At 42.4% G+C, this 22139-nt stretch overlaps 1 protein-coding gene across 2 annotated transcripts in view; it reads left to right on the top strand.

The window, feature by feature from the left end:
• The window catches only part of acads (acyl-CoA dehydrogenase short chain), an 81545-nt gene that overhangs the window by 31899 nt on the left and 27507 nt on the right, over nt 1-22139 (top strand). For both annotated transcript variants that reach the window (XM_078421456.1, XM_078421455.1), the window contains exons 7-8: nt 11763-11900; nt 13379-13474. In XM_078421456.1, coding sequence (XP_078277582.1) covers nt 11763-11900; nt 13379-13474 — 234 coding nt within the window. The remainder of the gene's footprint in view (nt 1-11762; nt 11901-13378; nt 13475-22139) is intronic.

Here is a 22139-nt window from a genome sequence, read left to right as displayed (position 1 = left end):
CCCTGCCAGAAATTAAGAATATTCAGCACATAACCATAAATTAAACTGTTCAACTCGCCCAGAAAGCTGTTAAGTTTTTTCAGTTGAAAATTTCAGGACTGAATTTCACAAAGAGTATGATGAATAGCTATCTGTGAGATATATCAATCATGATTTATTTAAATGGAGGAGATACATTGCCCTCCATAATACATTGCCCACCATAAATGATGTCAAAGACCCATCATTTATTTATTTGCCTCTGTACTCCACAATTTGAGATTTGTAATATAAAAAATCACATGTGGTTAAAGTGCACATTGTCAGATTTTAATTAAGGCGATTGTTATACATTTTGGTTTCACCATGTAGAAATTACAGCAGTGTTTATCCATAGTCCCCCCCATATCAGGGCACTATAATGTTTAGGACACCGCAATGTCATGTAAATGAAAGTAGTCATGTTTAGTATTTTGTTGCATATCCTTTGCATGCTTGAAGTCTGTGATTCATGGACATCACCAGTTGCTGGGTGTCTTCTCTGGTGATGCTCTGCCAGGCCTGTATTGCAGCCATCTTTAGCTTATGCTTGTTTTGGGGGCTAGTCCCCTTCAATTTTTTGTTCAGAATATAAAAGGCATGTTCAATTGGGTTCAGATCGGGTGATTGACTTGGCCACTCAAGAATTGACCATCGTTTAGCTTTGAACGTTTTAGCTCTTTTGTTACTTTAGCAGTATGGGATCAGTGTCTTGCTATAGAATGAACCGCCGGCCATTGAGTTTTGAAGCATTTGTTTGAACTTGAGTAGATAGGATGTGTCTATACACTTCAGAATTCATTACGTTATTACCATCAGCAGTTGTATCATCAATGAAGATAAGTGAGCCAGTACCTTCAGCAGCCATACATGCCCAGGCCATAACACCCCCACCACCGTGTTTCACAGATGAGGTGGTATGCTTTGGATCATGGGCAGTTCCTTCTCCCCTCCATACTTTGTTCTTGCCATCACTCTGATATGTTAATCTGCCTTTTTCCAGTACTTGGTTGCTCTTTGGCAAGAAGTACTTCTTGGCAAACTGTAACCTGGCCATCCTAGTTTTGCAGCTGACCAGTATTACTCTCTGACTCTCTGACTGTGTGTTCTGTCAAATGGCTTGAGGCATTTCTTGGGTTAGACACTACATGGAGTTCAATGAGCATTAACATGCATTCAGAGATCTATCCTTGGCGTGAGAATGTAAGTTGGAGCGAGAGACCATGAACAAAGTACTGCTTGGTTGGATTCTCCATGTAGCAACTGAATAAATGCATATGTAATCTCTGGATCATAATTCAAGGCATTTCATTGTCATGTTCGAAAGATTAAGTGTTCAGTACAGCATGCTTCTGTGCTCTTTTTAACATCCTATTTTTATTGGTGCACCAAACCTTTTTTTACAGCATTCTTGGCTATGCAAGCTAGCTAGTGGAACTGAATTAATTCACCAAGTTTCTTTCTTACATTAAGTACGATTTTAATTTTAGTTGCCTGGTGAGGTATGGGCTAAGGTATAGAGTTTCCAATCTGACATTGTTGTTCTTTTTTGTGCTTTTTTTCTGATTCTGTGCCACTTCTGAGTTATACACAGTTCATACAATGCAAGATCTATACCTAGACACGTTCTTGCTCTATAATGGAACATCAAAATGTGTTATTTGTTAGCACCCTCTTCAAAGATTTTTCAGAGAGACAAATTCCTTGCCTTTCTCTATCTTCCCTTCCACTAGACCCTTTCCAATTTATAGTATAATACATAATGCAATGAGCTTTGTATGTCCTGCAAGCCTCCCTTTGTATAAAATACAGCTACAGGGACACCATGGACTTTCCAACGCCCTTGGTTCCAGATCATTGCCGGATGATCCATTTTGCTGGGCCAACAGAGGTCACATAATAATAATTCAGCAATCTGACCCACTGATTGTACCTCTCCCGTGTCTCTTAAGCACCATTGACTGCTAGAAACCTAAATAAAGGATTGACGATTAACAAAGAAGTTAACAATGAACTCTTTCAGCACGGAGGCACACGTCCCAAAAGAGCATACACCACACACAATGCTCTGGTAATTTTGTCTGGAATAATGGAGGTGCCTGACCACCATGTGCCGGAATATCAATGGTGGACCCGTATCTAATCAAGGGTCCATTTTTGTTGCAGAGGTGTGCAGTTCCAGATTAATATTTGCAAGGGAGGGAGGAGAGAAGTTGGCAATCAGCAGGAGACTTTCTTACCCATATGCCATGAGATTCATAGGATCTAGAATTGATTTAGAGGATTCCACGTCTCACACTCCCATCTTATTTCCCACTGTAGGATGTACCTAGTGATTGTGATGGAGGAGTCTGGAACATTCTCTGGAGGGTATCATTTTGTGAGCATGCTTATGTCAGGCTCACAACAATTATTTTGTTTTTTAGTTCAGTTAGAGATACAGCGCGGAAACAGGCCCTTTGGCCGATTGACCAGCGATCCCCGCACATTAACACTATCCAACACACACTAGGGACAATTTACATATTCACCAAGCCAATTAAGCTACATACCTGTACGTCTTTGGAGTGTGGAAGGAAACGGAAGATCTCGGGGAAAACCCACGCGGTCACGGGGAGAACGTACAAACTCCGTACAGACAACACCCGTAGTCAGGATCGAACCTGAGTCTCCGCAGCTGTAGGGCAGCTACTCTACCGCTGCGCCACCGTGCCGCCCACGATTGCTTTAATGTTGTCGACCCTGTAAGGATTGCACCACATCTTACAACAATGCAATGTTGAAAGATCTAATGTAGGTCGCTTGTTTTGAAGGAAGCCCCAGTTAGAGATGGTGGTTGGCAATGTACATTCTTTCTTTCATTACATAACTTTGGTTTTATTGCTTTGGTCTATAACTTTGGTCTTACTATATTACAGGATCTTAGATAGTCAATAAAGGAAATACTGAGGTAATGACCTCATGAAAGTACATCATTAATGATAAAGCGTTTTGGGGCATCATCTTCTGTGAATATCTTTTTTTCTCTTGCTTTGCTCTTTTTAAAAACCACACAAAGACTATCTCAACAATGTTTTGATGATCATCTGGTGTCAAATTATTATTGACAATGCTCTTGTGAAGTGTCAAGAGTTGTTTTATTACATTGAAGGTACTGGATAAATGAACGTTGTTGATGGTGAAAAGATGGGCACTGTTTACCACACCAGAACATCAATCCTGTAGTGAAATATTGCTGCTTTGGAGGAGGTGGAGGCCATCTGGAACTGTCTGTTAGCTGTCATGGGCAGCACGGTGGCATAGCAGTAGAGCCACTGCCTTACAGCTCCAGAGACCCAGGTTCGATCATGACTATGGGTGCTGTCTGTACGGAGTTTGTATGTTCTCCCTGTGATGTGTGGGGGTTTTCCCCAAGATCTTCGGTTTCCTCCCACACTCCAAAGATGTACAAGTTTGTAGGTCAATTGGCTTGGTATAAATGCAAAATTGTCCCTAGTGTGTGTAGGGTAGTGTTAATGTGCGGGGATCGCTGGTCGGTGCGGACTCGGTGGGCCAAAGGGCCTGTTTCTGTGCTGTATCTCTAAACAAAACTAAACTAAGTTGTTGGTGTTCATACAACAGGTGGCACTTCCTGCCTTTTTGCTGACCTGGAGCTTATCTATAGAGTTTATTTTATAGTTGGATCTCCATGGTTTAATGGTTCAGTAGTTCTTTACTGTCACATGTGCACTGCACTGTGATTTTTTTTTGCGTAGTTTACACATGCATGGTCCGCCATATTTTAGCGCCATTTGCAAAAGTCCAAAGTCTGTCCGACCCGCTTTATATACTGGAGCGACTCCCGATCCAGTTAAGGCCTAGGCTGCTGCAGGACCTCCTACGTCGCCCTCGACCGGCTCGGCCCACGAACTGTCGTCCCTCTCCTCACACACCCGACCGCCTCTGTGACCCTGGGGTGCCTCCTGCTACCGACCTTGCAGGCACCGGAGCAATTCCCCGGTCGGTCCATCTCCTAGGCCTCACGTCGTCATCGCCAGCGTTTCCCCCCTCCTCAGCTCTTCTGTCATCGAGGCCGAGCTCGATGGCTACCGAGCTTCTCCCCTGCAGGATGCGGCCTGCCTGGCCCTCCTTCGCAGCGACGATCCCTACCCTTATTCCTATTCATTTTTGCAAACCGGCTGTATACGGGGCATTACTGACCTAACATTTAATGCAGTCCGACAGACCTAAAATGGTTGTGTCGGAAAAGAGAAAGGAAAACATGGGGGGGGGGGAGAGAAAAGCAGACTTGCATTTATTCCGCATCTATCTGAAAATCTGGGAATCTTGAGGTTAATAATAGAAGCTTCAATCTCCAAGCACCAGCACTTACACAAAGAGAACAACGAAAAGCACAGCGCCGAGTTTGTGTGTTCAAGGTGTTTGGGGGAGGGGGATCTATGAATGGTCTTCAGCAGCTGCCATGGGTTTTCACAGAGTGGGCCCATTGTTGGCAGTTGAAAATGGTGCTAGTTTACTTTGATATTTTGCTCACGCTATTCAACTGTATATGTGACCACAGGGCAGAAGGAAAATAAAGAGTTTGGCAGCAAAGAGCCAAATCAACTATTTTTAATTCTGTTTTATGAAAAGGGGACTATTCAGTGGATTCTGAACCATCAAGCCTCATCCTGCATTTTTGTACCATTATGTTTTTGTAACCTTTGGTACAGAAATCAGACCTTCCTCTTGCTTAGTGTTACCACCCCACAATGTAGTTTTTAAAATCTCTGAAGTAGAACCTGCTTATTTCTGTGTTCTTGCATAGAGGGGCTCCAAATTGAATGCAGAAATCTTCTCATTCGTGATTTTTGTTTAGTTGGCATTGTGTACTTTAGAGGGCCTTTGTACAAAAAAATTATCAGCTGGGACACATTAACATGACTTAAAAAGCATGATCTGTGAGTGCCAAAAACAAAAGCAGAAAATTGCTGGAATTACTTCGGAACAGGCGGCATTTTTGAGAAAAAAAAATCCAACAATGGTTACATCAGCCCAAAATAATCTTCAACAGCGAAAATAAAATTTTCAGTGACAGCAAACTTGTTACCTGTAAAATAAAACGCGAATGAACCATTTAAAAATTAAGAGCCCTTGAACGCACCAGCCCTAATGTTTACCGAAGCATTTAGCTGGGAAGTACAGGTACTTCATGCCTTTGTATGGGTTTTAATGGCAGTCTTTCAACTGATAGAATGGAAACAATAAAGCAGCAGGGTAGCTTGGACGAGTTTTCCTTTTTTCCATTTCATCTTGTTTCCACAATAACATTGGATGCTGTTAGTCCCACCATTATTTTCAATACAAATCATAAGTTTAGTTTAGTTTATTATCATGCGTACTGAGGTACAGTGAAAAGCTTTTGTTGCAAGCTAACCAGTCAGCGGAAGGACAATGCATGATTACAATCGAACCATTCTCAGTGTACAGATACATGATAAAGGGAATAACGTGAAAAGCATTTAGTGCAAGATAAAGCCAGTAAAGTCCGATCAAAGATAGTCCTGAGGTAGATAGTAGTTCAGGACTGCTCGCTAGTCGTTGGTAGGATGGTTCAGTTGCCTGATTACAGCTGGGAAGAAACTGTCCCTGAATCTGGAGGTGTGCGTTTTCACACTTCTGTACCTTTTGCCTGATGGGAGGGGGGAGAAGAGGGAGTGGCCAGGGTGCGATACATCCTTGATTATGCTGGAGGCCTTGCCGAGGCAACGTGAGGAATAAATGGTGTCTATGGAAGGTAGGTTGCTTTGTCTGAAGCACATTAGGATAATTTTCTTTGTAAAACCTTTGTACAAATATAGTCATACAGCTGTTGAAGCAGACTCTGTGGCCCTCTGAATCCACTGCAACTATTGAACGCCCATTCATGCTAACCCCACACTAACCCCATTTTGTTCTGCCCACATTCCCATCAACTCCTTCCAATTCTATCGCACACTAGTGGCAATTTACAGTGGCCAATTAACCTACCAACACACACATCTTTGAGACATGGGAGGAAACCAGAACATGCAGGGTAAACACCTGCAGACACGGGGAGAACATGCAAACTCCACATGTACAGTACCTAAGATCAGGGTTGAACAGATGTGTAGGAAAGAATTGCAGATGCTAGTTTGAACCGAAGATAGATACAAAATGCTGGAGTAACTCAGCGGGACATGCAGCATCTCTGGAAAGAAGGAATGGGTGACATTTTGGGTCGAGACCCTTCTTTAGATTCTATGGGGATTCTTTTGGATAGTATGCCCAGTTTCTGATCCAAGCTCATGTTTTACGGAAGCCTATCTAAGTAAAACCAATTCTCCCAATTTCTCCAGGTTTTACTGGTCTTAGGTTAATTGGCTTGGTTTGAATGTAAATTGACCCTAGTGTATGTAAGATAGTGTTAATGTGCGGGGATCGCTGGTTGGTGCGGATTTGGTGGGCCGAAGGGCCTGTTTCCGCTCTGTATCTCTGAACTAAACGAAACAAAAAATGATGTACAACTTCTGCATCGGTCTCCACCTATACCCCAGCAACTCCTGATGAGCCCAGATCTGCAACCTCCCAGCAGTATTATGCATTTATCTGCTGAATGCATTTTTAAAATACAGTGAATCCTAATTCTGTGCTTCAGTTTACTGGTTATATTCATGTGTATTCTTCGTCAACTTGGAAGGTGATAGAGTAAAATGTTGAAATGTTGACAGCATATATACTATCCAAACAGATCAGATATACAAAACATAGATAGAATAATTTCAAACTCAAGTACAATAGATAGAGCAAAGGGGAAGTTAGCTTACAGCATGACACAGCATCTCGGGAGAACATGGACAGGTAATGTTTCGTGTCTCAACCCGAAAAGTCACCTATCCATATTCTCCAAAAATGCTGCCTGACTCGCTGAGTTACACCAGAATTTTGTGTCCTATTGTGTAAACCAGCACCTGCAATTCCTTGTTTCTACGTCTATTTCTCAGCATTGTAGGTTGTAAAGCAACTCAGAGGAGCATTACAATAGTTGGTGTCTTGCAAGTATTCAATTAAGTCTGGTTTCAGTTATAAATCTGCTGGGTCCTCCAAAGTAGTCAAGGCAATGAAGATACCAGAACGTAGGATGTGTTATCGGTGAATTGCCCGTGTGGCCCAGTAGACAATCATCAGTTGGTTGTGGTCGTTGAGGTGGACCTGCAAAACCAAGGCATCATGACTGTTGTCAGTGCACAGAGCATTGATGTGCAAGATGCACCAAGTACAGCCATATGAAGAAAGGTCTCAACCAAAAACGTCACCTATTTTCTCCAGAGATGCTGCCTGACCCGCTGAGTTACTTCAGCGTTGTGTGTCTATCTACAGCCATATGCCAGATGGACATGATGGGATTGGAATGGCATGTGGTGCCTGCAAGTTATATGATCGCACTAGCTGGCTCCAGCACCATGGAGAAGCAGTCATTCCAAACTAAGCCATGTGGCTGCTCCATCTGCTGTTTTCCAACAAGAGAAAACACAAAGCAATGTCTCTGGATGGAGAATGGCATTAATCTCCCCTGCAAAATTGGAAGGCAATACCCAAACTTTAACACTCATAATCACAGAAGCAGTACCAGTTACTGGCAGTGTCTTTCATGCCTTGTTTTGAGATTGCAGGTATGGCTGCAGTAAGATGAAGGAGTCTTAGTCAAGCACGGACAATGTTTCTTCACTGAAGTTTGGGTGGACGAATTGCTGTCTGAACACGTTGAACGAATTAGGGTACTTGCTGAGAGCACTCTGCACCATCTTCTCTAGGAGTTTGCTTCCCTACAGCCATCGGGCTATTATACACTACAACCTCCAAATAAGCTCTGAACTACATAGACTTGGGGCCATTGGCTTTGTCTTTTTGCAGTATTATTGGGGTTTTTGTAAAGTGTCTGTAGGGGTATACGTATATATATATATGTGTTTGTGTATATATATATATATATATATACACATACATACACACACACACACACATAAATATATTTACACACACACGGAAAATGCTGGAGTAACTCAGCGAGACAGGCAGCATCTCTTGTGAGGAATGGGTGACGTTTCTGGTCGAGCCTCTTCCTCAGACTCGACCCGAAATATCACCCATTACATCCTGCTGAGTTTCTCCAGCATTTTGTTTCTCTCTTCGGTGTAATATGTGTGTGTGTGTGTGTGTGTGTCTCTCTCTCTCTCTCTCTTCGGTGTAAAATATATATCGCACCGAAGATGGACACAAAATGCTGGAGTGTATATTGTATTTTATATATATATATAGTGAACTTTTTCTCGTTTATTATATTATTTACAGGTACAATGTTTACATATTCTGTTGTGCTGCTACAAGTAAGAATTTCATTGTTCTATCTGGGGCATATGACAATAAAACACTCTTGACTAGTTTGGATGTCTGCTTGGTCTTCTAGTGCAGTTGTCATGGGAAATGGCCACGAATTCAGATCAGTCAAGATTCATCTGGTTTGTATAACAGCCTGAAGTTGGAGCAGAGTTTTCACCATCTGGCACACAACTCCCTCTAGAGAACACTAAGTGGTTGTACAATCATAGCAAGAATCAGTTGAAATAAATTAGAAATTGACCTGCATGGATTTGATAATCAGTATAAATTGGCCTGCTGAACAGCCCTTCCATGTTCAGCTGTGCAGGGTTCAAAGAGGTCAGCTGGAATGTTAAGCTCCAAATAGCAGTGATGGTATCAAGTCAATGTTGCACATTCGTTGACATCAAACCTGCCTTGATTAGTGCAGGTGTCAGAGGTTATGGGGAGAAGGCAGGAGAATGGGGCGAGAAGTAAGAGAATCAACCATGATTGAATGGCGGAGTAGACTTGATGGGCCGAATGGCCTAATTCTGCTCCTATCTCCCAATGATCTTATGATGATTCCCTCCAGTCTGAAGAAGAGTCTTGATCCGAAACATCACCCATCCTTTTTCTCCAGAGATGCTGCTTGACTCAATGAGCCGAGCACTTCTCCAGCACTTTGTATCTATCATGATTTGATTTCTCTGGTTTAGCCATGCATGCCCTAAAACTCTCAGTGATAATGGTCCAGTGTGGCATGTGCCAGAAATGTGCCCATGGATACCATATTGGAACCGATCTATCATATCATATCATATCATATATATACAGCCGGAAACAGGCCTTTTCGGCCCTCCAAGTCCGTGCCGCCCAGCAATCCCCGCACATTCTAGTAATCCATTGCAAATACATACTGTGGGAGTGAATGTTTCAACCTGAATATTATATTTTACCTGTTCTAAATTGGCTCTTTTTTCTCAGAAGATAATCTCATCTCTCAAAATGTAATTCAATCTTTCATAATGTGAACTTTTAAGTATTGAGGTAGATATAAAACAAAACAGCTCATTCTAGTATTTGGTATACTGATCACAAAATACAATGATACTAATGAAAAGGCAAATGTAAAATGAAAAAAGATAGTGTGTACAGTAAAGAGGATTTAATGTATAAAATTTGTATGTCCTGTATTATTACAGCTGAGCTTTTGATTGTTTTCAGGTATTTTTGCCAACTGGATCCAGAAATCCTTGCTAGGAGATTACCCGCATCATAAGTGAATAGACTTCAGTATTAACTAAATGACTTCCTGTGATTTTTTTTTCTCATTCCTGCTTTGATAAATGCCCTGCAACAAATTGCTACTTGTAATTGAGGCTCAGAAGATAGATTTATACAATTCTAGAGAATTGTGTGTAGACTTGCTTATATTAAATAGGATGTTCTCTTGTAACAACAGGAGTATTATCCTATTTAATGGACCTGTGCGTTTTCAATTGCTGTCGTGGATTTGGCCAAGCCCTTTACCGCTGCACAGTTTAATTCCTGTAAGTAAGCTCAGTCTGGGACCAGCCCATGCTTAATTAGTGTTTAGGCAAATGTAAACATACTTTACCAGTTTTCAGACCAAAACAAGAACGAGATGACTGCTATTTCACTTATAAACCTTTGAAGCTTCAAAGATTACACAAGTGGTCAAACAGTTTTAGTTGTAGATTTGATAAATGATTTTAGATTATATTTAAACTCCTATATTTTCTGTTCCAAATTCTCTATGAACTGTGGAATGATGTCGGTATTCTGGTATATTTTCATGAATGATCCCAGCGTACTGTATCTTTTTCATTTTTGTGCCTCTTTCCTGGAGTCAAAAAGCCTATTGTGTTCACTAACAATCTTCACTCTTCAGTAACAGCGACTGTATATAAATGGGTAACTGGAAGATCACCGTTTATGGAACCATCTTCCAAGCACGGGGGTCATTATTTTAACATGTGCAGGGGGCAGAACACGGAAGAACAGTAATTTTTCGGATAATTAATTTGTACTGATAGTATGTGGTGTGACTTTTCATTTAAGCAAGTCTAGTTTAATTTAGTTTAGTGATACAGTGCGGAAACAAGCTGTTTGCACCACTGAGTCTGCACCGACCAGCGATCCCCCCCACATTAACAATACCCTGCACACACTAGGGATAATATTACATTTACAACCAAGCCAATTAGCCTACAAACCTGTACATCTTTGGAGTGTGGGAGGAAACCGAAGATCTCGGAGAAAACCCACGCGGTCACAGGGAGAACGTACAAACTCCGTACAGACAGCTCCCGTAGTCAGGATCGAACCCGGGTCTCTGGTGCTATAAGGCAGCAACTCTACCGCTGCGCCACCGTGCCGCCCATACGTGTGCCTGAACATTCTGCCTCAAGGTTAGCACCTGATGCCGTGCCTACAGTTTGCATGCACTGATCCATTTCCATATTACTGAGCCATTTCCAACATCTTACTCAGATCAGCTTTGCTCATGAATCTGTCTCATTTTATCTTCTGAGTGAGTGGAATGGCCAAAGTAGCTATTCATCTTGCCCAGGTGCCAGGAATGTAACTTCAAGGTGTCTAAACTTGCACGCCTTTAATTAGAAGAAATTAAGTTTGTCAATTGTTGGGACATTGCATAATGGAGTAGATAGATCATCTTGGCTGTGGCAGGCCACGTGAACCTCACACTGCAAAGTCTGCCTGCCCACATTAGCACAGATATGTTCACAGCCGGGCTGATCCTTCATGCCCATGAGTTATCTGATGAATCAGAATGGACCACGGGAGGTGACACATCCTTGGACAACAGCTCCTGAGGCACCACTAATAATTCTTGCGCCAAGCATCATTGACATTAATGGAGCGCATTTTGCTTCTCAGCTTGATGTGTTTGTGATCAGTGGTGAGTCCAGCAGTGGACAAGGAGATGGCGTGCATTGGCGTCTGACCTCCAAGTCTTCGCAGACTTTTACGTTTAGATCAACCAACGGTCCCCCGTACACCAGTTCTATCCCATACACTAGGGACAATTTATAGAAACCAATTAACCTACAAGCATGCACATCTTTGGAATGTGGGAGGAAAATGGAGCACCCGGAGAACACCCACCCAGTCACAGGGAGACATACAAATTCCATACAGATCGAACCCGAGTCTCCGGTGTTGTGAGGCAGCAACTCTAACACTGTGCCACTGTGCCGCCCCTTCTACGGTTCAGTATATCGGTATGCAACCTGGTGCTGACTAAAGGCATGTGTGATCCAGTCCAGCAACTCTTGTTCTTGGTGCAGAAATCAACAGCAGTGTTTCTCATTTTGACGTTTGTGCCATTTGTCTTTCAGCAAACACTGGACGCTGGTCGGATTGGTATTGCCTCACAGGCCCTTGGAATCGCCCATGCAGCCTTGGATTGTGCCGTGGACTATGCCGAGAAAAGGATGGCGTTTGGCTCACCTATTTCCAAACTCCAGGCCATACAGGTAAAATGGGCTCTAGTTTTCCTGAGGAAGGTCACCCACTTCTCTGTTCGTAACTTCTACGAGCAGAATTAGGCCATTTGGCCCATCAAGTCTACTCCACCATTCAATCATGGCTGATCTGATCTTTCCCTCTCAAACCCATTCTCCTGCCTTCACAAAAATATAAATTTGGAGAAATGGCTACCAGACCGTCTCCCTCTTTAAGTTGTTCAGAAAGTTTTCAAAAAAGGATGTTCAGTGAACACTGCAAGAGATTTACCTACAGATTTTACTTTAAACCCTCTAGTGGTGGATAGGACAGATTAAACATGGATAGGACAGGTTTGAAGGGATGTGGGCCAAATGCAAGTAGGTGGGACTAGTGTAGATGGGACATGTAGCTGGTGTGGGCAAGTTGGGCCGAAGTTGGACTCCAGTATTACAAAAATCAAAACATTTACATTATGGTGACTTTTTCCAATGTTGGCATATCTTCTTCAAAACAATGGCAAGGCTTAGATTGGATTGCAGCCCTTTAGTGCTTTGTTTTGCTCTACAATATCATTGGTTTCAAATGACACAAAACTCATAGAGGTAACATGAGGGGAGTAAAAACATATTATCGTTGGAATGATGAATTTGGTTGAAACATTGCAGACATACTTTCATCAAAAAAATATGAAATTTGTAGGAACTATGGGGAGAGGTTAAAAAACATCTGGCAAAAAGGCCACAAGAGCATAAAAACTCGAAGGTCTGTTCCAAAATCCTCAGTGATGGAAAGACGAAGGACCCTGGTCCTCAATAATACGGGTAATGTATGCAAAAGCCGATTTTTAAAAAAATGTTCCTGGACGATTGTGTTCAGTTTTGGGGCCTACATATTAGGAAAGATGTCCTTGTCTCAGGGAAGGTGCAGAAAAATACAGCCCCAGGAGGGATGAAGCTAAAAGTTACGGAGATCACGAGGAGATTTGACATTCAAAACTTTCAATTGTTTTGTTGCAGTTTAAAAAAGAGAGACTGTGCTCCAGACTTATGTGGTAATTGGCAAAAGAATCTGGTGGAACAAGAAGACTTTTTTGAAGCTAGTTATGACTTGGAACATGTCTCTGAAAGGAAGTTGGAAAGCATGTATAGTGCTATCTTTCAAAAAGGAAGTAGATAATTACTCAAAGCTACAAATTATACACTGCGGCTGATTGTGCTCATTAGGTAGCCCCACCAAAGCAGTAGCACGGGCACGGTGGTCCAAATAACATGCTCTGCGCTGTGTGTTCCACTGTGATACTCTGTTCAGAATTCCTTCCAATTAACCGTGACCTTTTGGGGAAGTAACGTGATTTGATTGAAAGATCCATCACTGAGATTCCAGGCTTCCATCCCTGTTGTGAAAAATCCAGCGCACAAATGCTGACCTACATCTGCAAAATCTTTGATTAAAAAACAGTACTTTGGAATAGTCAGTGCGGGTGACTTCAATTTTATTTTGTTTTCAGTTCAAATTGGCTGATATGGGCCTGGCGCTGGAGAGTGCTCGCTTGTTGACTTGGAGAGCAGCTATGCTGAAGGATAACGGAAAATCATATGTAAAGGTAATACAAGAGACGTTCATATAAACTAAATCATGACATGAATATCATGACATGACATAAATCATCTTCATAAGGTCATAAGGGATAGGAGAAGAATGAGGCCATTTGACCCATCAAGTCTACTCCGCCATTCAATCATGGCTGATCTATCTCCCCCTCCTAACCCCATTCTCCTGCCTTCTCCCCATAACCTCTGACACCTGTACTAATCAAGAATATCTATGCCTTAAAAATATCCACTAACTTGGCCTCCACAGCCTTCTGTGGCAAAGAATTCCACACATTCGCCACTCTCTGACTAAAGACATTTCTCCTCATCTCCTTCCTAAATGAACCTCAAAACTGTTATCCCTCTTAGGTAGACACAAAATGCTGGAGTAACTCAGCGGGACAGGCAGCATTTCTGGAGAGAAGGAATGGGTGATGTTTCAGGTCGAGACCCTTCTTCAGACCCGACCTGGAACGTCACCCATTCCTTCTCTCCAGGGATGCTGCCTGTCCTGCTGAGTTACTCCAGCATTTTGTGTCTAGCTTCGGTTTAAACCAGCATCTGCAGTTCCTTCCTACACGTCCCTTTTAGGTATTACCTTGTGTAGAAAGGAACTGCAGAACAGCAGTACATATTTTGCATGGCATTCTACAGCCCAGTGGTATGAACATTGACTTCTCTAACTTCATGTGACCTCTGCATTCCCCCCTCCCCCCTCACCCATTCTAGACGTCCTACTAGTTCCCCTTTGCATCGTTGTACGGCTTTGTTATAAGCAGTTTTGGTCTCCAAATTTGAGGAAGGATATTCTTGCTATTGGGGGAGGGGGGGGGGGGTGCAGCGTACGTTTACTAGGTTAATTCCCAGAATGGCGGGACTGTCCTATGTTGAAAGACTGGAGCGACTAGGTTGTATACACTGGAATTTAGATGGATGAGAGGGGATCTTATTGAATACCCGTAAATATTGTTGGTTCCTCCTTCCTCTTGTTCTCGGCGCCCCACCCCCCAACCCAGGTCCCCTTTGCTCTTTGCGACCTCGGCCCCGAGGAAGTCCGACCTCATGTTCCACGTCCCTTCTCGTTTTTGGTTATTGCTGGTGTCCTGGGGGCCCGAGTTCGGAGTCCGTGATGTGCGGGCCTTCCAGTCGACGGGCCGCAGCAAGCGATTCTCGGTCCGTGGCGGGCAGTCCTCCGTCGTCGGCGTGCCGGGCCTGCCTGCCGGGACACACCGGTTGCCGCACTGCCCTGTGGCAACACGTTAGAGTATGCAGTCACTGGTGCAGTAATGAGCTGGACTGCGTTAGCCCTAGTGTGGTAACGAGTTGGATTGTGCAGGAAAGTGCGGCTGTTAGCTCTGGTTTGCTTTGCACTGAACTAAACAATCTCCGATGGGGTTGCAATTAACATTTTACAATTATCGTCCAAAAAAAAAGCACAAAGTGTTATTTGCATTCAAATTCCTTGCCACACTTCCTGCACTACAACAGCGGTTGCAATTTAAAATCACATGTTTATAAAACACTTTAAAACCTGAGATTGTGAATGTGCAGTATAATTGTAAGTCAGTCTTTCTATTTAGGAGGGAGAAATAACATTCGGAATTTCTGCTCCATTAACCATGCTATGACCTTAGTTGGAAGTGCTTTTTTTTGGATGCTGTTTTCACAATTAAAGATCTGTCCTCCTACTCTAATCCTGTTTTTGGATAGTAAAATTTGCCATGTAGCTTCCCTGATAGCGTGCTGTAAAAAATAATCCTCTAATTTCCAGAATATCTTCATTTAGTTTGTGCTGACGCATTTGTTCTCCGACACTGTGACAATGGAAACTGCAATTACCTCTGATGAATATCAGTCTGAGCTGTTACCCTCGATCTCTGTTTTAAACTGTTTTAGACTTTAGACCTCGGAGATACAGCGTGGAAACGGGTCCTAGGGCCCACCGAGACCACGCCGACCAGCGATCACCCCGTACTCCAGCACTACCCTACACACTGGGGTCAATTTACAATTTTTACTGAAGCCAATTAACCGACAAATCTGTACGTCCCGGACTGTGGGAGGAAACCGTAGCACCCGGAGAAAACCCACGTGGTCAGAGGGAGAACGTACAATGTGCGTACAGACAAGCACCCATAGTCAGGATCGAACCTGGGTCTCTGGATCTGTAAGGCTGCAACTGTACCGCTGTGCCATTGTGCCGCCCAATGTTGAGTTTGAGACTGCTTGGATGTTAACTTTGAGTACGGATGAAATAGGATGTGACAGAGATCCCTCTGCAGTAGGATACCTTATTATAATTCACCACTGTGTCCCACGTATGAAATATGAATGAATGAATGAATTAATTAATTCATTAATAAGTTTATTGGCCAAGTATGCATATACAAGGAATGTGCCTTGGTGCTCCGCTCACAAATGACAACACAAACATACAGTTAACAATTAAGAATAAAGCATAAACACATCAAAACTAAGGATACACCATTACGGTCTAAACATGTGGGTGAAAATAAACCAGAGCGAGAAAAGAGACCACAGACTTTGGTTATTGAGTAGAACTATCACTCGTGGGAAAAAAACTGTTTTTATGTCTGGCTGTGGCTGCTTTAACAGTCCGGAGTCCCTGACTAGTTTAGTTTATGACTGGTTTAGTTTAAAGATACAGCATGGAAACAGGGCCTTAAGCTACTGAGTCCATACTGATCATGGATCACCTGTTCACAATAGTTCCGTGTTATCAAACTTTTACATCCACTCCCAACCCACTGAGGGCACTTTACAGAGTTTAGTTTAATTTAGTTTATTGTCAAATGTACTGGGGTACAGTGAAAAGCTTTTGTTGCGTGCTAACTAGTCAGCGGAAGTCAATACGTGATTACAATCAAGCCATCCAGAGTGCACAGATACGTGATAAAGGGAATAGCATGAATAACATTTAGTGCAAGATAAGGTCCAGTAAAGTCCAATCAAAGATAGTCCGAGGGTCTCCAATGAAGTAGACAGTAGCTAAGGGCTGCTCTGGTGCCAGAGGTTATGGGGAGAAGGCAGGAGAATGGGGTTAAGTGAGGGAGATAGATCAGCCATGATTGAATAATGGAGGAGTAGACTTGATGGGTCGAATAGCCTAATTCTGCTCCTATCACCTATGACCTTATGACCTCTAGTTGTTGGTAGGATGGTTCAGTTGCCTGGCAACAGCTGGGAAGAAACTGTCCCTGAATCTTCAGAGGCCAATTATCCTACAAACCCGCATGTCTTCAGGATGGGAGAGGAAACCGGAGCACTGGGAGCAAACCCACATGATCACTGGGAGAATGTCCACTGAGGGGTGACCCCCAGGGGGGCTGCAAGGTGGCACAGCGGTAGAGTTGCTGCCTTACAGCAAATGCAGTGCCGGAGACCCGGGTTCGATCCCGACTACGGGTGCTGTCTGTACGGAGTTTGTACATTCTTCCCGTGACCGTGTGGGTTTTCTCCAAGATCTTCGGTTTCTTCCCACACTCCAAAGACATACATTGCTTAATTGGCTTGGTATAAGTGTAAATTGTCCCTAGTGTGTGTAGGACAGCGTGAATGTGTGGGGATCGCTGGTCGGTGCAGACTCGCTGGGCCGAATGGCCTGTTTCTACCCTGTATCTCTAAACTAAACTTAATAAAGTAATGTCTGGCATGTGGAATCTGGTTACCGTTTAATCACATTTACAAAAATAGCATTGTTCCTTTTATTTTGAGGACTGAGGGAGCAGTTGTGAAATAAGCAAGCAATTTATTATTTCTGACATAATCTTTAAAGCTACAATGCTGCGTTGTACAGAAACACAGCTGCAATTATATAATACACGGAAAATATATTTTTTGTTGCAATCTGACAAAATGGAAAATTCGAATGCCGTGGTGTCCTTCCCCCGAACGGAATTGCTCCTGATCTGCTCTGCTCACAATAATAACAAAACACTCATTGCTGAAAGGGAAACGAATGATCAATTTCAAAGTTGTGACATGACAAAGTAAGATTGAAAGCTATTTCTTTAAATTCCATTATTGTTCACACGTTGCTGGTGGAAACAACTTGTTTCTCTTTCGGTTAATTGCCTCGAATAAGAACTTTCTACTTGATGAATGATGGAGAGAGCAAAAAAGAAGTGACTTCTGGATCAATACGTTGAGGAATCATCTAGGTGCAGGCCGTTTAGATCTAATCCTGTCGCAGCTAGAAAGAGTTAATTAATAATCTTGATGTAACGAGGCCCTGAGGAAGGTACCATAGGATTTTACACTGTTTGAAAGTGTTGTGGTTCAATTTAACATCAACGTTTTTAATCTAAACAAATGGAACTGTGAGGATATGAGAGGTGAATTTCCAGTGGTGGATTGGGAAGCTACATTAAAAGCTGTGACAGTGAATAAGTAAAGATTTGCTTTAAAAGTACGTGAAGTACAACAAATATGCATTCCAGTGGGCGGCACGGTGGCGCAGCGGTAGAGTTGCTGCCCTACAGCGCTTGTGAAAATTCATAAACCCAAGATACCCAGTGATGTAGAGTCGGAGAGTGAGAGAAACATACAGTGGAGAAATTGGCCCTTTGGTATACCATGTGCATAATCACCATCACGCACCTAATTGTATTCATCCAATTTACCAGCACAACCTATTTGGAAATAGGAATAGTGTTGAGGATGAAAAGAGTCCTCAAAATGATACAGAAACCTCAACGAATGGGCAAACCTCATGGCAAAGTTGGGAAAAGGGTGAAGTTGTCCACTTGGGTGTCAAAAGAACTGAAATTTCTGTATTAAACTCCATTAGTATTTTTAAAGAGTGAGGGAATGGGAAAAGTTAATAGACAATAGATGCAGGAGTAGGCCATTCGGCCCCTCGAGCCAGCACCGCCATTCAATGTGATCATGGCTGATCATTCTCAATCAGTACCCCGTTCCTGCCATCTCCCCATACCCCCTGACTCCGCTATCCTTAAGAGCTCTATCTAGCTCTCTCTTGAATGCATTCAGAGAATTGGCCTCTACTGCCTTCTGAGGCAGAGAATTCAAAAGGAACTAAGAGTCCTTGTACACATGTCACTGAACGCTAACAAGCAGCTAACATTCACAGGCAAATGGTATTTTGGCATTTATTGCAAGAGGATTTGAATATAAGAGTAATGATGGCTTGATAAAGCAAAAAAACTGAAAAGTCCATAAGAAGGGAGAAAATTGATTTTGAAAGGGATCTTGTGTGTTATATTAAAATAAACAGTAATAGATTTAGGTCTCTAAAAGGGTCTCATTTAGGCCTGTATTCCTTGGAGTTCAAAAAAATGAGAGGCGACCTTATAGGGTTGATGTCTTGTGAGACAGTCACAAAGCAGGAGACAAGGCAACAGAAGAAATGACCTGTCATTTAAATCTGGAATGTGTAGAGATTTAAATCTCCAAAATTCTCCGCCAGATGATGAGATAACCTTAATGTGAAGATAAGATAGATATTTGAAAGATTTATGGAATTGAGGGTTAATGGGAAACTGGCATTGAAGAGGAGCTGAGGCCAGCAGAGTTCAGCCAGGATCATATTGAACGTCAGGGCAGGCTTGTGGAGCCAAGTAGTCTACTCCTGCTCCTGTTGTCTCATGTTCTTGTGTACAGTTAAAGAGGGGTTCGGTGAGACCGTATCAGCAATACAATTTTGGTTTCCTAATGTAATAGGTTGTCCTTGGTATTGAGGAAATACAGCAAAGATTCAGCAAACTGGTTCCCAGGATGGCATGTCTGTCATATGTGAAGACTGACTGGCAATACTGCTATTATTTAGTTTGGACAAATTAGAGGTTTTACTTTCAACTTTAGACTTTAGAGATACACAGTGCAAAAAGGCCCTTCAGCCAGCGTGTCAGCGATCACCCCTGTACACTAGCAATATCCAACACAGTAGGGAAAATTTACGATATTTACCAAAGCCAATTAACCTACAAATCTGTACGACTTTGGAGTGTGGGAGGAAACCAGAGCACCTGGAGAAAACCCACAGGGAGAATGTACAAACTCTGTACAGACAGCACTCATGGTTAGGATCGAACCTGGATCTCTGGTGCTATAAGGCTGTAACTCTATTGCTGTGCCCCAGTCTTATTGAAACACTCAGAATTTGCAATAGGCTTGGAGTGGCTATAGGAGGATGTCTTTCCCTGGCTGAAGCACCTAAGAGGTCACAGTTTATAAAGTTGGCCACTTAGGATTGAAATAAGGAGAAATGTCTTCAATAGACTGGGCGGCTGTGCAGACATGTTTAGTTAGTTTATCATCACGTGTACTGAAGTACAGTGAAAAGCTTTTGTTGTGTGCTAACCAGTCAGCGGAAAGACAATAGGTGATTACAATCGAGCCATCCACAGTGTACAGATACATGATAAAGAAAATAACGCAAAAAACCTTTAGTGCAAGATAAAGCCACTAAAGTCCGATCAAGGATAGTCGGAGGTTCTCCAATGAAGTACATAGTAGTTGTGGGAGGATAGTTGTGGGAGGATGGTTCAGTTACCTGAAAACCTGATTGCCAGTTGCATGGCCATTGATTGCATTCAAAACAGAGATTAATAATTTTTTGGATCTTGGAAGATTCAAGGGATATAGTGATGGAACAGAGAAATGATGATCAGCCCCATCAGGCCAAGTGGTAGAGCACCCTAGAAGGGCTGAATGGTCGTCCCCTGCTTATGCTTCCTAATGCACCTGTGAAAATAGGTTTGACTTTCCAGTATAAAGTGTTTAATGTTAGAGCAAAGAATCAAGTGGATTGATAAGATACAACTGTTTAGTTCCAATCTGGTTCATACTTTACAGGAGGAATTAATACAAAATGGCAGTGAAATATTTTATCAGAAGAGGGAATAGGGTTATTTAATAATGTGAAGAGTTTGAACAGAATGTTTGTATTCTCATTCCACATGTTGCACTGTGTGGGGATATTATACAATCTCAAGTATTGCTTTCATCTAATCTCAGGTGAGTACTGAAAGCGTTTAGAAAATCATCTTTCTCCATGATCTTCACTGTAACAATAACGTACATCATGAAAGCAGAAAATTGCATTACAAGCAAGTGTTATTGAGCAGGAGAGCCAAATGAAACAAAAAAGGAAGAGTCATAAAGGAACATATTAAAGGATGCAGTGGCACTTTCTAAGAGGTTACTCGAAGGTTCAGGCCCAAGACTGTTAAAGGCAGAGCAATAACAATTGAAGATGCATAAGGGCAGAGCTTAGAAAATACATCATTGTCCATATCTCCCTTATTCCTAACCAGTCTGAAGAAGGGTCTCGACCTAAAACATCACCCATTCCTTCTCTCCAGAGATGCTGCCTGTCCCGCTGAGTTACTCCAGCATTTTGTGTCTATCTAGAAAATAGTGGAGCTGGAAACAGAGAGTGCAATGAAATTCTGAAATCAAATTAGTAAAGTTGCAGCTGAAAATTGCTAGGAATTAACTGTTCAACTTATCTACTGTTGACCAATTCAGGAACCCCATCGGCAATATAATCAGCCAGTGCAGACAATATGCTAGATTTGTATACATAACAGATATTTCTGAGATATTTCGAAGTTCAGAACTGTCAGCAAAATATTAACAGTTAACATGGTTGACTGGAATACCAATTTCCTCATGACCAGATTAAATCCGATAATAAAAACTGAAATTGTCGAATGTAAACTTCAGTATAATAGTTTGTGCAGTGCAGTCTGAGGGAATGTAAGGTCCATTATTACATTTTTAAATAAGCTAGGGGTAGGTGGGACATTTCCATTCATTTATATTTAGAGTGCACTGAAACTTGGTTCACAAAATAAAAACTGATGTGATGCATAAGTTGCTAGTTTTACAGGGTCTCAGGGAATTGGCTGTAGCCAACTTTTTTTTTGCTTGTCACTGACAGGATAGTTTATAGTCATTTATTGCTTCCTATCAAAGATTTCCCCTCACTTGATGTTCACTTAGATGAGGTTAATTAGTTTAGTTTATTGACATGTGTGCCGAGGTGCAGTGAAATGCTTTTGTTTACTAGTATAGAACTAGTATATGGGTGATCGCTGCCCGGAGTGGACTCGGTGGGCCTGTTTCTACACTGTATCTTTAAACTAAAAAAACTAAACTGAAGTACGTTGTGCAACGTAAACAAAGCCCATAGGAGGTCGTTGCTGAGGTAGGGTTGTAGTTAGAGTTGGGCAATGTGGTTCAGTAGTCTGATGGTTACTGTTAAGAAGCTGTTCTTGAACCTGGAGGTCACAGTTCTCAGGTGCCAGTACCACATTCCCAATGAGATGACAATGTGGCTAGAGTATTGTGCTCTTTGATTATGTTGGCTGTCTTTCTGAGGCAGCGCTTCCTGTAGATCCCTTTGATGGTAGACCTCTGAAATTCACGCCAGAACAGGTGGTGAAGTCGGAAGCAGTCACTACATTTGAGAGAGGTTTAGACATGCACTAAAAAAGGCAGGGATATGGAACTAATGTGAGCAAATGGGACTGTAGATGGACAAAAAGTTTACTTTAGTTTAGAGATACAGAGTGGAAACAGGCCCTCTGGCCCACCAGCGATCCCCGCACACCTACACTATCCTACGCTTACACACACGAGGGACAATTTACAATTGTACCAAGCCAATTAACCCACAAACCTGTACGT

The sequence above is a fragment of the Rhinoraja longicauda genome, chromosome 25 (genome assembly GCF_053455715.1).
Source record: "Rhinoraja longicauda isolate Sanriku21f chromosome 25, sRhiLon1.1, whole genome shotgun sequence".
NCBI lineage: Eukaryota > Metazoa > Chordata > Chondrichthyes > Rajiformes > Arhynchobatidae > Rhinoraja > Rhinoraja longicauda.
Note: the sequence above shows the minus strand (reverse complement) of the source record. Positions and strands in the feature narration are given on the sequence as shown.